At 55.9% G+C, this 16,744-nt stretch overlaps 1 protein-coding gene across 5 annotated transcripts in view; it reads right to left on the bottom strand.

Moving 5' to 3' along the window:
- Positions 1-8,188: 8,188 nt before the first annotated feature.
- The window catches only part of EVI5L (ecotropic viral integration site 5 like), an 87,478-nt gene continuing 78,922 nt past the window's right edge, over positions 8,189-16,744 (bottom strand). For 3 of the 5 annotated variants that reach the window (XM_074935290.1, XM_074935291.1, XM_074935292.1), the window contains one exon: positions 8,190-16,343. In XM_074935290.1, coding sequence (XP_074791391.1) covers positions 16,020-16,343 — 324 coding nt within the window. In that variant the 3' untranslated portion in view covers positions 8,190-16,019. Of the gene's footprint in view, positions 16,344-16,744 lie in introns of all 5 variants that reach the window. The other 2 variants (XM_074935294.1, XM_074935293.1) reach the window with 1 other exon arrangement.

Genomic DNA, 16,744 nt, shown 5'->3' with positions numbered 1-16,744 from the left:
TTTGCCAAGGCCCTGGGGTGGGCTCTGCTCCCTTCCTCTGCCCCGTGCCCCAACTCGGGGGGCCAGGCCAGCGCCGGCCCTGCTCGGGGTGCTCCCCAGGCTGGGTCTGGAAGGAGGATTTGCTGGTGAGATTCTCTAAGCCTCCCCTCCACCCCCAACCCTGGGCTGGGCAGGGCAGGGCAGGCAAACCCCCGGCCTCCAGGTGAGCTCATGGGATGGGGAGGTTCGGGGGTTCTCGCCACGTTCACCCAGCCCCACCCTTCCCATTCCCTGCCCCTCCCTTCCTCTCCAGTAGTGGGTGCCCTTCTTCCCTTGCCTGCCCCCCGTCCATTCCCCTGCCCCCTCCCGCGCATTCTTCCTTTGAGGGTACTCGTTCCCCTCACCTGCTGCCCCAGCTCACCCCTTCCCCCCGCTCCCACTCACCGCCAAGACCCTCCGGTCGCTGCCCCGAGTGGTTTGGGCCCCTCTTGCTTCTCACCAGGAAGGAGCGCGGCATCCTGGCAGCTGCGGGACGGGGAGAGTCACTATGTGGCTGGCCCAGCCACTACCCCTTGGAGCCTGTGGGGGGCACTGAGTCAGTTGAGAATGGCCCGGACAGGCCTAACCGGTCGCTGGTCTGTAGCGGGTCCCAGTAGGGGCAAGTCACTAAGCAACCCCTCCCGTCTCCTGCCCCTCAGTCATTCTCTGCAGACGGGAATGGGGGTCAGGACTCCTGGGCTCAGTGCCCAGCTCTGGGAGGGGAGTGTGGTCTAGTGGTTTGAGGGGTGTGTGTGTGTGGGGAAGGACTGGGGGTCAGGACTCCTGGGTTCTGCCTGTCTCTGACTTGCTATGTGACCTTGAGCCAGTCCCTTCCCCTCTCTGTGCCTCAGTTGCCCCATCTGTTCATTAATCCCTGTGAAGTGCTTCAGTTCACAACTCCAGATGCCCTTTCCTGCCCTGGACCTGACAGTGCTGAGTGCAAGGACCAGGCTTTGCATCTGTTTGTACAGCCCCATGCACAAGGGCCCCCAATAAACCATGGGGCTGAAGATTGTCCCCAGGAACAATCAGATGCTATCTCACACCACTAGGGGCTAGTCATAATGACACCTGCCTGGCCCCGCGAGGGGCAGGTCAGGGTATTCCAGTTAACTGATAGTGAAGAGACCTGTTCTGAGGTCATGCAGCAAGACCGTGCCAAAACTGATACTGGAACCCAGGAGTCCTGCTCCCAGCCCTCCCCCTCCATCTCTAAGCACTAGATCCCACTCCCCTCCCAGAGCTAGGAAAATAACCCAGAAGTCCTGACTCCCAGCCCTCTCTACTCTAACCACTAAACCCCATGCCCCTCCCAGAGCTGGAAAAAGAACCCAGGTGTCCTGACTGCCAGCCCCCATCTAGCTGCTAAACCCACTCCCCTCCCTCACCTGGAAACAGACTAGAGCCAAGCCGCGCCTCTGACAGCAGCCACAAGAGGTGCTGTACAAATGGGCCAGAGCTCAGCTGGTGTAAATCAAGTAGGCTCCAACTGCAAACATCTGATTTTCACCACCTGGGGATCTGGCCCCAGTGACACCAATGGAGTGACACCAGTTTACACCAGCTGGGGATCTGGCCCAAGGTATGGCAGGAAGTTTTCCTGTACAAAACTGGTGCAGGAGCCAGCCCAGCTCCCCAGCTCCCACTGAGCGACACTGCCCCCCCCCCTCCCCGGAGGTGGGGGCTCGGCTGCTTTTAGAGCCTCAGAATACCCTACTTACTGCCCCCCGGGGCGGGAGATGATCAAGTAAGTGGCACCAGCAAGTTACGGGACAGCGCCCTGCAGAGCCCCAGCTCCAGACATGGCCCCCCAGGGACAGAGCTGGAGCCAGCACAGTGCGGGTTGGGTCGGGGTCATGGAGCGACAGCTGGTCAGGATGGTGGGATAGAAAGAACTGGCTTGTATTTACAGCTGTAGGAAGGGAGTGGGCTGTAGTGGGTTAAGGCATTGTGGAGCTGGGGCTCAGGACTCCTGGGTTCCATTTCCTACTCTGGGAGGGGAGTGGGGTCTAGGGGGTAGAGCAGGGTGGGCCTGGGAGTCAGGACTCAACGGTTCTATTCTAAGCTCTGGGAGGGCAGTGGGGGGTCTAGTGGTTATAGGTTGGGGGCTGGGAGTCAGGATGCCTGGGTTCTGTTCCTGGCACCCAACTCTGCGAGGTGTCCTGCCCAAAAGGGCCCTGATTGTGTCTAATCTCCATACTATTTCCTGCCATATGGAAGCCCCAACTGCACCCAATCTGGACAGACACAATCCATCGGCAGTAAGGAAGCCGTGGCAAGACACTCGCATGGACCTCACACCCCCAAGGGTTCACTCACCTGCAGCCTCCGCGCTGTGGGGGATCCTCTGCGGGTGGCTATTCCACCACCTTTGCCATCTCAGCCTGAGAGCCGGGGCAGGGCAGAGCACCCGTATGACGCGCAGCCAATCAGGCTGCCGGACGGGGGCTAACGCTCCCCACTGCAAACCACAGCTGGCTTCCTTCTGATCCGAACAGGCGCCTAACTGCCAGCTGCAAGGCAGAAACCACTGGCTGGAGGCAAGGGGGCGGGGGTGTCTAGTGGCAACAGTCCCTGATCCAGCTGTGCATCAGCAGGGAGCTGGGGCTGTTGCAGTTAACTGGGGCCATCAGCTGAAGGTCCTCAGATTGGACGCACTCTCTCTTGCCCCAAAGCAAGGCGATGGGCCCAGATTGTCCCCAGGCTGCAGTTTAGAGACCTCATCCATCTGTTGATCAGGCTCTTTCCGCCAGCCCATAACGCACGCACGGCCTCTCTATTTTACCTACCAACCTGGGCAGAAATCTGTGCTCTGAAAACAGGCAGTTCACTGCAGGGCCAGCAGGGGGTAGCATGAGGCATTGCTTTTGTGTAGAGCCTACAAAAACGTCTGGAGGGAGCCGATCTCGAGTCCAACTACATCATCGTGATGGAGATCTCTCCCCCACTGTCATGCCGGGTGCTGTGCAGACGGCGAGGGAGACTGGAAGCCCTGTTGTGCCGGGTGCTGCACAGACGCCTAGCGAGACAGACAGCTCCTGCTCACAGGAGTTTACAATTTAAATAGATGGGAGAGATGTAAAATCCCCCTTTTACAGCTGAGAAACTGAGGGCCAGATCCACAGAAATACTTAGGTGTCTAAGTGTAAGGGGACTGTTGGCCCTTTACTAAAGCTCAGTGTGTGTGGGGGTGTGCTTGTGTGTGTGTGTGTGGGGGGGGTGGGTTGGCTAGCTCCCAGTACCAAAAAACATGGGAAGAGTCCATGAGAAATCAGTCCCCAAGGGCAGTGGGGAGAGGCCAATATTCCAGGTCAGCCTGATTGACAGGGCGGGCAGGTTAATCAAGGAGTCAGGAGGCCAGGGGGTTCCCACCCTCCTTGTGAGCTGGAATTGCCTGGGTCAGACAGAGTGGGGCCAAGCTAAGGAGAGAGCAGGGGCCCAAGCTGAGCTGGGGAGCAGAGCCGTGCCAGCCAGAGAACCAGAGAAGCAGCCCAGGGAACAGACCTGTGCTGGGAGCAGAGCTGCAGCAACTGGAGCCAGAGGGGCCAGAGAAGCAGCCCAGGGAGCTGGAGGCAGGGCAGCAGCAGCAGCCCAGCAGAGACCGAGTGGTGGAGCTGGGGCTGGGGCTGGAGCAGTCTGGCGCTGGGTGCAGTGAGCAGCTGGGGGGAGCGAGGGGGACCCTCGGCAGTGGGCCCAGCGCAGGGAGATGGCCCCAGCCAGGGGGCCTTGCAGGCCAGACTTGGAGGGGGATCATAACCCCAGTGGTGGAACTGATGCTGGCAAGAAGGGTCCTGCCACCTAAAGCCTGAGGGCGTGTGGCTACCGCCAGAGCAAGTGTCTGACCCGCAGCATCCCTGCAGCACAGCCAGGCCTGGGCAGGAGGCCTGGGACATGAGGGACAGACTGTGAACTGCCCTGACATCCCAGAGACCCTGGTTGTGATATCCCCTGCCACAGAGAGGGGTCACGTGATTGCCTTAGCTTTTTAAAATTGATTGCTGTTTAATACATTGTATTTGCTTGGAACTGTATGTGATGATCAGTGGGTCAGGGAAGCGTCCAGAGCAGAGAGAGCACCCCGGAGTGGGACACCCTAGCCCCTGCCCTAAGTGACCATGACAAGACTGGGGGTCAAGCCCCTCAGGAATCCTGGGCCCAGCCTTGTTGGGGTTACAAGGACTCTGCCACAGGAGAATGGAAAGGCAGCCCTGGAGGTCAGGCAGCCTCTGGGTAAAGGGAGCGGAAGCAAGGACTCTGATACTTTCACTAGCCCATTCCACTGGGGTCGTGTATAAGCCAGGAAAGTTCCCCACAATAGCGGGACCATTCCCTGGCTTACTTAAGTCCCAGTTTTATTCACCCTTGTGATCCACAAAACCCCTCCTGGCTGCTGTCAAACCCTGTAGGTGCCTACACTTGGCACCTGTGTTTTCAGCATAAAGTTTCCTTTGGCACCAAGTTTCAGCCTCTGGGCATGCACACTGCTGCCTCCCTCTACTTGACCGGCACCTAAGCCCCAGACATTTGTGAACCCGGGAAGATAAGCAGACGAGCGCCTGCCTCAACTGCAGGGCCTGATCCGGTAGTCGGCCTTGGAGGCCACCCACTCCCATTCAAACTTCAGCCAGAGAAGGCAGTGGTACCACCCCCAGTGTTTTAGGCCAATGGTCGGGCACTCAGCAGGGATGTGGGAGACCCGGGTCCAATCACCCTTCTACCTGCGGGGGAGTGAGGATTTGAACAGGGGTCTCCCACATCCCAGCTGAGTGCTCAAGCCACTGTGCTAAAGGTGTAAGTGGGGAAGCGTCACCCCTCCTGCCGTGCAAAGAAACAGGCACCGCCCTGATTCTCACCACAACCAGCCTGGGCACCCCCCCCAGCAGAGGGCTTCCCGCTGCTCATTGCTAGTGGGTGGAGGCACCTACCGGCAGCCCTGATTTGTGCTGAACGCCATGAGAGGGGCGGGGCTTCAGACACACCCCTTTTGTCAGCATCGCCCCATTGGCTAGTTTTGGCAGCTCCTTCCCCAGTATGCTGGTTTTTGTGGGTCCTATTTGACAGCCCCACAATGGATGGGAACAGCAGATATGGTCTGGCGGAGCGGTGGGAGCAGCCCTGGATGGGCCCAGCCCTGCGATGGATGGGGATAGCTGATGGGGGGTGGGAGCAGCCCTGGATGGGCCCTGCCCTGCAATGGATGGGGATGGCCCAATGGGTGTGGGGGGGGGAGCAGTCCTGGATGGGCCCAGCCCTGCGATGGATGGGGATGGCCCAATGGATGTGTGGGGGGGGGAGCAGCCCTAGATGGGCCCAGCCCTGCGATGGATGGGAATAGCTGATACAGATGGGGGGATGGGCCCAGCCCTGCGATGGATGGGGATAGCTGATACGGATGTGGGGATGGGAGCAGCCCTGGATGGGCCCAGCCCTGCAATGGATGGGGATAGCTGATACGGATCGGGGGATGGGAGCAGCCCTGGATGGGCCCAGCCCTGCGATGGATGGGGATAGCTGATACGGATGGGGGGATGGGAGCAGCCCTGGATGGGCCCAGCCCTGCGATGGATGGGAATAGCTGATACAGATCGGGGGGTAGGAGCAGTGCTGGATGGGCCCAGCCCTGCGATGGTTGGGGATAGCTGATACAGATGGGAGGATGGGAGCAGCCCTGGATGGGCCCCAGCAAACAGAACAGCAAGAGTCCTGTATTGCTCCCTGTTCCACTCCTCCAGACCTGGAAATTCAGAGGGCTGGGAAGAAGGCAGGAGCAGCCCCTCTGTCCCAACCAATGCACATCCAGCACTGTTGGAATACAGCCACCTCTGGGGTGGAGCTACCGGCTTGAATCACAGCCATGGGGGGAGGTTTTGGCAGGACACACACTGCTATTGCAGAGGGATCTTTAAGGTCTACACCCAGGCAGACAGGGCTTTAAAATCTTAACAGAATGCTCCACCTGCAGTCAGCTGCTCCGAACCCACCTGCCTGGATGATAGTTGACTGCATGGGGGGGGGCATTGCTGGGTCCAGCTCTCAATCCTTCAAGCAGCTCCTGCAACATGCACCTCTGAACAGCCTCCCCATCATGTCAGCCATGTGCCAGTTTCACTCTCTTGCCGTCTGGTTCTGCTCTGACTCACGGGAGCCCTGATTCCCCTGCCCACTTCCTGTCTCAGCTGGGAGGCTGTTTGCACAGATCTCGCTCTGGGCTGGGCAGGCTGGCTCAGTGCAAGAACTGAACGGGCAGTAGGGGTGATGCCTTTGCTCTGATAAATCCTTCTCATGAGCAGCAAGTCACAAATATCTGGTGCGTGCAGCAGTTGAGTCCGTATGCCATTGGCTGCCAGCCTGGCTCAGACTGATGGGCCCATCTAGCCTGGTATCCCACCTGCGGCAGCGTCCAGCACTGCCAGCTGCAGAGGATGCACCCTAGTGGGCATTAATGGAATAACCTGCTCCCAGGGGAAGTTTCTACCTAACCATTAGCTAAAGGTTGGCTCATGCCCTCAAACCCTGGGGCAGCTGACTTGGTAGGAGCCTGCCCGGTGCAGCCATTGACAGCGGAGGAGCTACTCAGCTTCACTAGATATTCCAGCCGAGAGCAGCTGAGATCCCCCCAGCTCAGCCAGAGGGAAACTCCTATTTGCTGCTGAGGCACCTGCCCAGTCCTGCTGTTCAGACCCCAACTGCAGCAGCATGCACTGCCCACTGCTTCGCCCGTCTCTATGGAGGGGAAGCTCACAGGGTCCCTGCTAATAGGGAACTCGAGCAAAAGGCCAGCAGGGCGATTGTGGCTCACAGCCACAGGGCAAGGACTGGGAGTCCTGGAAGGAATTATAACCAAATTCAGGAGCCCTGGCAAAGGGATATCTGGCCAGGGTCACCTCGGCAACAGCCTGAGCTTGGCGAGAGCCCGCTCAGCACAGGGGAGAGGGCAGTCACACACAATGATCCGCACGAGGTCAGAATGTGAGTGTCGTGAATCTCCCCTGAGCGGGAGTTATTCTTAGGGGTGAGCGAAGCATGGATTCGGGGCCTGGGAAAGGGGCTGGACTGACAGCCCGGCATAGAGAAGGCCTCTTATTACAGGCCATGACGGGGCACTTACCCCACTAGCCTTCCTTTACGGTGCATTCAGTCACGGCTCTGTGGTCCCACAGCTGCCAACTAGGACTGGTCTGTGTGAGATGGACACCAGCCCTTCAAGAACCGGGACTCAGACCCACCAAACAGCCACCATCAATTTTCACTACCTGAGCTGGGCTGGCTCTGAACCAGTGACCAAGATGGCAAAGGCTTTGGGCTGGATCCCGAGCTGATGTAAATCAGAATTGCCCCATTAAAGTCAGTGGAGTGATACTGATTTACACCAGCTAAAGATCTGGCACTCTATGTCCCATATCAGTTCTCCCCTCACCCCCTTGCATAGAGTTTAAGACCAGAAGGGGCCACTATGCTCAATGTCTGCCCTCCAGCATAATCTAGGAGAGAGCAACGCATCCAGGGCTCCCAGCACACAGCCCGTATCTCGTGCTTGAGCTACCGCAGCTCATTGAAAAACACTTCTGCTCAAGTGCTGGAGAATCCACTCCGCCCCCAGGTCATTTCTGGTGGTCAGTCACCCCTCTCCTCATTTGCACCTTATTTTTAGTCTATATTTGTCTGGCTTTAAATTCCAGCCACTGGACTGCGTGATGTCTTTGGCTGCTGGTCGTAAGAGCAGCCTTCTCCCAACCCCGAGTACAAAGGCAGAAAAGATCCACTGGCTGGAAGCTGAAGCTAGATAAATCCAGGCTAGAAATAGGACGTGCATTTTAATGGAGAAGGAAATGAACTGCTGGGACAATTTCCCAAGAGGTGCAGTGGATTCTCCATCACTTGGAAGACCGACTCGAGAGTGGCTGTATCTTTCTCTGTGTGCGCACGCGCGTGCTCTAGCTCAACCACAAGCTATGGGCTGGCTGCAGGAGTCACTGGGCGAGGGTCTATGTGGTTTATGTTATATTGGCCAGACGACATGATCACAATAGTCTTTTCTGGTCAATCTGTGAATATTTTTAACATGCTGACATTTTCCAGATGCGCTCCGGAAGCGGTGCTGACCTGCCAGCCTTCCCGGCCATGCCTGGAACAGAAGCGCCCTGCAGAGCCCAGAGGCACAGAGTTAGTAAGACAGTGTAAATAGTTTATTGTTTTTGATGGTTTTTCTCTCTTTTTTTGAAAGTACAGATGTTTTTTGCACAAGTCAGTTTTTTTTTAAAATGGGCGTGGGCTGAAGAGAACGAAGGTTACAGTCAGAGAGGAGGAGAAGGGGTCATCGCTACATGGATACACCAGACACACGAGTTTGGGAGCGGTCAGACCGTCGGGCGGCAGTTACAGTACCATCAAAATGAACCAAAATTCACTGCAACCTGAGTGCGCTTCTCGGATATGGAGCCAAACGGGCTTCCCCACAGCTGAGCTCGCGCACCTCGCAGGAAGGCAGCATCCAAGCCAAGGAGGTGGCACCGATCTGACATGCCTTTGCACGCTGATTGCCAGTGAGGGAGGCGCCCGTGTGTGTTGGATTCCCTGTGGGGTGGGGTGTCGGTAATGACTCCACCCACTGGTGGGAAGCCCTGCCAGGTCCCCTCCTCAGTCTCACTCGCATCTCACGGTTACTTTCTCTGGAGAGACCAGTTCCACAGCTGGTGGAGCTTTGCAGCTCCAGTGCGACTCCAACGTACACCAGCTGGGGGTCTGGCCCATTGACTCCTACGGAGCAATGCTGGTTCACACCACCTAGGGATCAGTCCCGTGATTGCTGATCCATAGTGGGTGAGCGATCTCTGTGTCTGAGTACCGGCCAACATCCCCTGGTCTAACCTCACCTGTCCTGGGGGTTTCCCCTGCCTCGCAGAGGAACTATTGGAACCATTTACCAGGGTCATGGTGGATTCTCCATCACAGATAATCGTTAAAGCAATGCTGGATGCTTTTCTCAAAGCTCTGCTCTAGGAATTATTGGGGGAAGGTCTCTGACCTGTTATCTAGGTGGTCAGACTAGACGATCACAATGGTCCCCTCTGTCCTTGGAATATGTAACTCCTTATGATCTCCTCCATTGAATCTTCTGAGCTCTCTGCTTCCTGGCCCCCAGGGTCTCCCATCTGGTTCCCATCAGCACCGCTCCTTACTCAGCATGGGGATGGGCATGGAGAGGTCCTAGTTATTCCCTGGCAGCCAGGTGGGGAGACTGAACCTGTGTCAATCCATGCGACAGCTGAGTCCTAGACACAGATCCTGGCTGGTCCTGGTCACTCTGTGGGCCTTTTCTCTCTGGGTCTGCCCTTTGCGGGACTGTCCACTAAGAAGTAGGGCAGACCTGGAGGGGGCTGTTAATGCCCCAACAGCACAGTGGCTTTACAGCCTCTATTAAAGATGGACAGGCAGGAGATCTTGAGTGGTAGAAACTCTGACATTTTTGCTCTTAAATGTTGAGGCTTCCCCAACTTCGGGGGTGTCACAAAATGTGTTTCCTAGAGGTGGATTTGAACCCAAGCCCTAGCTCCAAGTGCCCCCAAATTTGGGGGAGTCCAGGCTGAACTTTCAGGCTCTAAGTTTGCTTCCCCTTCTCTCCGAGTCCCGCACTCAATAAATTAGTAGCAGTTTAAAGCCGGCTCTGAACTTCCCTACAGGGTGACCTTGGGCAAGTTCCTTCCCTTCTCTGGGTCTCAGTTTCCCTCCCACCCTCCATCCTGTCTATCTAGACTGTCAGCTCTTTAGAAAAGGGGCTCTCTTCTACTGTGTCTGTGCAGCACCCTGCAGCCCTGATCTCAGTTAGGGCCCCTAGACACTGCCATAGTACACCTAATAATATTTCATCCAGCACATTCCACATGTTTTACAAACATAACTAGTTGACCATCCTGGCACCAGATGGGGAAACTGAGGCAGAAAGGAGGAGGCAGTGACTTGCATTGCACGATCTGGAGTCAGAGCTGGGATGGGAACACAGGAGACACCGGGCTCCCAGTCCCAGAGTCTACCCACTAGACCACGCCTCTCCCTCCCTAAAGGACAGAGTTCAGGTGAAGCCCCCCCCCGCCAACAGCTACTCAGCACCTACTCCCTATCTATGCATCCACATGGGCGCTGCCTGCAGCCTGCCCTGCAACCCTGGCTGTGCTAAACAAAGGGCTTGCCAGAGTGGATCAACCTAACGGTCTATCCAGTCCTGTCTACAACTGGCCAGTCCCAGCTACGTCAGAGGAAGATGGATCCTTGCAGCGGGCAGGCAGTTGAAGAAGCAGCAAGGGGACCAAAGCTGCCAGGTTAGAGGCAACAAGAGTGAAATGTCTGGCTGAGGTTTGCCCATGGTGTGCTGAGCTGTACTTACGCTCTTGCCGGGGAGGGGCGGGCATACGTGAGTGTCAGCAAGCAGGCGTGCCCTGCCGCCCTGGATGCTGCCTTCTCGGATCTAGGCGGCTGCAGCCTACTACAGAGCACACAGCAGGTCACCTTTAGGCACCTTGTTTTAGTTGCTACTCAAAAATCATACAGGAAAAAAACAAACAAAACAAACAAACAAAACCAAACCCCCCAACATAAGTAGCTCGAGAATGAGCCTTGCCAGAGCCGCGGGGAGTTGGGGAGGCAGTGGATTTTCCCTTCTAAACTCAGTTCAGTTTGCTTTAGTCATGATCCAAACCCTTCCACGTGCCATAGTAGCCAGCACTGCAGGTGGGATTTACAGGCTCTGTCCATGTCACGGAGGCGATAGCAACACATCAAGCAAACTCCCTTGCAGGCAATGGGAGCCTTCAAAACACGCCTTGAACTTGGCACCACTTATCCACACAGAAGAGCCAGCTGAGACCCTGATGCCCCGCTTGCATGGAGTGCCTGGGAAGGAACCTGCAGCTGAACTGGCCCTGTCTATGGTGGATGGAAAGCCACCCAGAGCCTTCCTACCAAGTCACCCCACAGTGCACAACTTCGTCATTTGTAAGAAGCCCATGCTCCCAAGCCGTATGGCCCGGCGCTATGGAGCGGGAGCCCCAGGATACATTGCTACTGGGGACATGGTCTATGGATGTGTCGAAGGGTGTGGGGTGAGGGACCAGGCTGAACAGCGACATGCTGCCATTGATGCAACCAAGGGTCTGCCTAGAGTAGACTGTGTCCAAGGCTACTAGGGAGTCTGGACAATATTCTGCTCTGACACCCTCTGGCTGGGCATTTCCACCGACAGCAGTGGGGGCAGAAAGCGGGTGGCCAACCATGCCTTGCAGTTCTTCTCCAGGTCCAGCCCTGGGGGGAAGGCAGCCAAGGAGTAACCCAGTGGCCTGCTGTAGGCAGCAGACTCTGCTGGGCTGAGCTTGTGGTTACACCCACGCTGTCCCACCCATTTCAGTGGCATTGCATGGGACTCAGCAATGGCAGAATCTGGCCCTCTGTTCATGCAGGTTGCTGCAATGCTGACTTGAACCAGGGACCTCCTGTGGGCTGCAGGCAGCACCCCTATCAAAGAGTCCCTCCCCCACCAGCTGTGCAAGAAGAAGGGGTGCTAAACTGGGAGTCAGCTCATGCCACCTCCAGGGAATGATATTACCCCACCCTGCTTCCTCATGGCCCAGCACCTCTGTGGTTGGGATGATGTCCTAGGGAGGGTCTGGGTCTCCCTGAGAGCTGATTCCTTATGGGGGGTGGCGGTGGGCAGGGAGCCGGTCCTGAACACCTGACTGCTCAGTGTGTAGCTGTGGAAGTGGGCATGCAAGAGGAAAGGGGGCATCTGGAGCCCACTCGTCCTGTACCCCAGATTCTGCTATTATTAACTCCAGTGTGATCCCACTGAAACCACTGTGTGTGTCTAAGTGGGGACAGGATTCCAGCAGAGCAGAGCAGGGCTAGTGTCTGCTCCCTACAGCAGGGTCATACCCAATTGCAAGGTGCGACGTGCGAAGTCTCTGCTAGAACGTGATAAACCCGCCCAAGGGGACTGTCTTCTCGGAAAGGGTGTGAAAATAAGGGCCTGATCCTGACTACAGCAAAATTCCCAGCGAAGTCAAAGAGCCAAAGCCAGAGACCGTGAACGATTTACTCAGTTTACTCAGGATATACTCTAGAAAACTCCCACTGATTTCAAAGACATGTTTTGCCTAAGTACTGAGGCCAGATCTCCAGTTAGTGTAAATTAGTGTCACGGTGCTAGAGCCAACAGGCTAAATCCCTAGCTGGTGTAAATCAGCGTAAGTGCACTGGGGTCAATGGGGTTATGCCGATTTGCACTAGCTATGGATCTGGTGCAGACACACTGCTCTTAGTAGTAGAAGTAGTACAGTGTCCTCTGTAGCTCACGACAGCTTACGCTCAAATAAATTTGTAAGTCTCTAAGGTGCCAAAAGTCCTCCTGTTCTTTTTGCAGATACAGACTGACACAGCTGCTACCCTGAATCCTCCAGCTGTGGCCCCGGCACTGCTCCCAGCTGCAGTACTTTGGAAGTCCTTTAATAGGAGCCAAATGCCAAAGCCTTTCCTTCGGCAAAGCTCTCAGCTCCTTGACTGGGTAAGGCCCAGGTAAATGCCGAGTACAGGAAGGACTTGGCCCTATGGGACAGATTCTGATCTGGTATTCCAGCGTTAATCTGAAGCAACTCCACTGAAATCAACCAATGGGGGAAGGAGCTCCAAATCAATCCCTTATTTCCAGAAGGGCTCGTGCCTTCAGGCCGCTCTCTGAAGCTGCTAGTCCTCGTCTGGTGCTATACAGAATAAATAAAATAACGAAGTGGCGCGTATGACCAGCTCCGTAACCAGCAAATGGATTCACAAGCCATCTTCTGTTGTAAACAGGGCCCCCAGCATAGGAAAGTGGCATCTGGAGCGAAAGGCAATGGCAGAGAAAGGCCTGCATGTTAATCACCCTCAGCTCATGTGGGATGCTGCTGCTCTCTGTGGGGGAGGGAGGAGGAAGGGGGAGAGGTATCACAAGAATTTGGCAATACAGTGCAGCATGTATATATATAATATATATATTAAAATATACAGATTATAAATACCCAACCAAAGCCTCTCCCAGGCATATTTATATAAGTATACATAATACTCCAGTCCAGTGACGTAGCGGGCCAGTGAGGGGCTCAATCCAAGCATTCATGTCCACTGGGGCTGTTTTCCATCTCAGAAGGGGAAGGTTTAGGATATGGGGGAAGGTTCTGCCAAGCTGGGAGGTCCAAGGCATCCCTCCTTTGGAAACAGACCGAGTGAACTTAATACACCAGCAGGGAAGGGGAAAGCTATGAAAATACCTATTGGCAGGGGAGGGTTGGAGGTATACAGTGCATTGAAAGTGACATTTGCAATCGGCCGGAGAGGAAATCAGGCAAAGCCACCCATGGGAATGGGTTTTCCGCAGCTGCTGGATGTCCGGGTTTATTGAATTCAGAGAGCAGAAGGGAAATAAGAGGAGGGTGTAAAGCAGGGGCAGGATGGGAAAGAAAGAAAGGAAATAAAACAACTCCATAAGAGAGCAAGCCAGATAATCTCCACAGGGACTGATGGATCCAGCCAGCTCCACACCCCTTCCAGCATTCTGCTTCTCTCTGCCTGAGCAGGTCTGCGCACAGGCTGCTCTCGATGGCTGGTACCCTCCATAAATAGAACAGCCAATGGGCAACAACGCACCCCATGCGCTCAAGGTTTTAAAGCGGCCATTTGTGCCTAGCAGCATCAGTCTCTCCCAGGGACACGACAATGGCCCCAAAGGGGCCCTCCCGCCATGTCCCAGCACCACGTGAACTCTGGTCCTGAGCCCCACGGCCTTCGTTTGCCATCCAGGTGCCTGGAAAACTCAGCCTTCATCCCAGCCACCCGAGATCTTCCATCCCTGCTGGGAGCAGCCAGTCCTGGAGATCTCGCCTTCCATTTTCCACCCGTGCTCCTCGAAGGGCGTTGGAATGGAGCTGTGTTTCTGCTGCACAGAGGGGGTGGAAATGAATGGACACTACAGGCTCAGGGGCTTGCAGCTCCATGGCATCTCTCCACCGCCAGGAAGTGATGCAAAGTCCCGAAGCAGGAAGTGATGCAAGACTGACTCTGTCACAAACAAATGGAAGCGCAATCTGGACCGTTTCGTAGTGAGGGAAGCAGAGCCTGACACTGGAAATTAGGAGTCAGAGCTGTAGATAGAATGGACTAGCTCCTGTGCTGGTGTAGATCAGTGTAGCGCCATTTACTGCAGCAGAGCTCGGGGGATTTGCACCAGCTGAGCAGCTGGCTTGCTGACTGCAAGCAAAGCTCTTTGGGTGAAGGGCTGTGGTGGTGGGCCTGGCTGGCTCTTCCACACAAATGATACTTGATGGGCACTGTTGCCAAGAACGATGTCGCTAGCCAAGGTGGGAGCACGGCAGGCTGCACTTTATTGGAAAATTCCTTCAAGGGGGATCATGTTTGCAGACTGGCTCCATCCCAAGGAAGCTGCTTCATCTGCTGCCTGATCACCAGGGCAGGCTTCGAAGTGGTGAATGGTTCAGCAATTCTGGCCCAAGGTGGCCTATTTGGAGATAAGCAGCTTGGGTTTCTCTCTCATTAGGAGCTGAGCTCTCTATTAAGGGCTACTCCAAGGAGCTGGCATTTCCATCATCTGACCAGGGCTCGCTGAGCCGTGCATGCCGTCCATCCATCGCTCCAAATCTCCTTACTGCTCTGGCAGACTGGAGGGCATCTCACGGGGCTACTGAAACGGTACGGACACATGGTGCCAGCTGCAGAGCTGGGAGAGCCAGTTCAGAGAAACACAGGCCAGGCTGGCTGAGGGAGGTGAATCCCCATCATGCATAGAAACAAACCTTCTCCAGATGATTCCTGGCTGGGGACTTCTCTCTAGGCTCCTCCCGAAACTGCTCTTGCTTACCGGGCACCTTTGCTGTGCACCAGACAGATCTTGGTAGGGACACGAGGTTTAAGGTGGCTCTCTGGGTAGAGTAAGAAAGGTTCTCCTAGGGGATTTGTTTCCACATAGCCCTCTCCAGACAGGGAGGTTAGGAATTTAGCTGGAAACCCTGCAGTTTGCCATATGGAGCACAAGAGAAAGGGAACAATTACAACACCTTCTGGAGAACTTAACTGTGCAGGAGATTGAGAGCGCAGCTCCATTACGGATGGAGGACAGGAAGGCAGCAGGGCAGAACACTGCTCCCCTAGATTTCCTTATGACACAATTATGGTCAGTGTAATTTCCTAGAACTTAAAGCTTAGTGTGGAGCTCCCCGAGGGGAGACCAGTTGGCATCATAACAGTTTAAATAAATAACATCTGGAGAACAAAAATAAAATATAATCTCTCACGTAACCAAGCAGGCTCCTCGATCCAGAATCCCCCGCGCTGGGCCCTTCCCATCCTGGGAAGAGCTCCCTTGAGAACAGGGATATGAAGGCCTCCAACTCTCCCCTCTCCGAGCAGATGCTCTCGGGATCATCGGGGACATGCATTTAAATAAAAGGAAGAGGGACCCAACTTCCTGCCCTCTGAGTGTGGAGGGGAGGGAATGGTTTGTTGGCCAGTTGCCCACAGGTGCTCGGACCAGGTGGATGGTCATTGGGCCTGGATATCCAGCGGCCTTGCCGCTTCCATACCCGCTCAGGATGACACTGAGCTGAGTTCTCAAGTGTGCAAACTTTTGGGAAAGGGCAATACAAGAAGGAGGCATTAGGGGGTGGGGTTGGGTGAACAAGGGTTACTCAATGGAGTCGGAGTGTAACTACCGGTGACAACAGAGCAGGAGAAAGGCAGTGCAGACAACAATCAAGAGGTTCTGTATAACACAGGCTGGCTGGAGAGCTGTCCCCGCATGGCAGCAGACGTGCAATGCTCTCTAAGTCCAGCCATCATGTTGGGTCTATGATCTCCCCCACCTGCTGCTACTGAGAGCGCCAAGGAGAGGAGTCTCTTCTCTCCAGGCTGCCCGCTCAGTGCCCGATTGGTGGAGGGGGGGATCCCCCTGGCATCGGCATCTCCTCTCACTTGCTGAGGGTTTCTCCGAAGATGATCTGCGGCTCCATCTCGCCATCAGCCTCAGCGGTGGAGGTGGGGTCCTCGGGCTCACTGTCCGTGGAGCCATCGCTCTCCTTGCCGGAGCTCTCCGTGCCCCGCAGGAAGCGGGCATTGCAGGGTGAGAGTGGGTACAGCACGTCCTGCAGCGCGCCCACCACCATGGGGTTGGTCAGCAGCTCCTCATCTGAGGAGTGCAGCGAGTCCTCGTCCACTGCCAGGTGGCTCACAATATGGATGCCATCAAAGCCCATGGAGTCCTCGAAGGGCTTCTGGCCCTTCATCAGCCGGATCTGGAGGGCACAGGGAACCGGAGGTGAGGAACAGCAGTGACAGGGCTGGCGCATGCACCCTTGCCAGCCCTGCCTGGCTGGCCTGGATGGGGAGGGGCAGGGCATGATGGAGCTCAGAAATACACTGGGGGATCCGGCTGTCCAATCCCTCAGAGACAAAAGGGTGTACAGACAGCTCCCTCAAGGAGGGAGCAGAGGGCTGACTGGGTTATATTTATGGAGACTACCTCTTCCCAGTGTGGGGTAGAGGGAGCTTGGGGGGAGGAGGAGCAGAGACAGCCCCTCCCGGTATGGGGCAGAGGGAGCTCTGGGGAGTGGGAGGAGCAGAGATGGCCCCATGCAGCATAGGGCAGAGACAGCTCCCCAGTGTGGGGCAGAGGAGGACGGCTGATGGAGGATGG

The sequence above is a fragment of the Natator depressus genome, chromosome 20, assembly GCF_965152275.1.
Source record: "Natator depressus isolate rNatDep1 chromosome 20, rNatDep2.hap1, whole genome shotgun sequence".
NCBI lineage: Eukaryota > Metazoa > Chordata > Testudines > Cheloniidae > Natator > Natator depressus.
The sequence above is the reverse complement of the archived record's forward strand: the minus strand, read 5'-3'. Positions and strand labels throughout refer to the sequence as shown.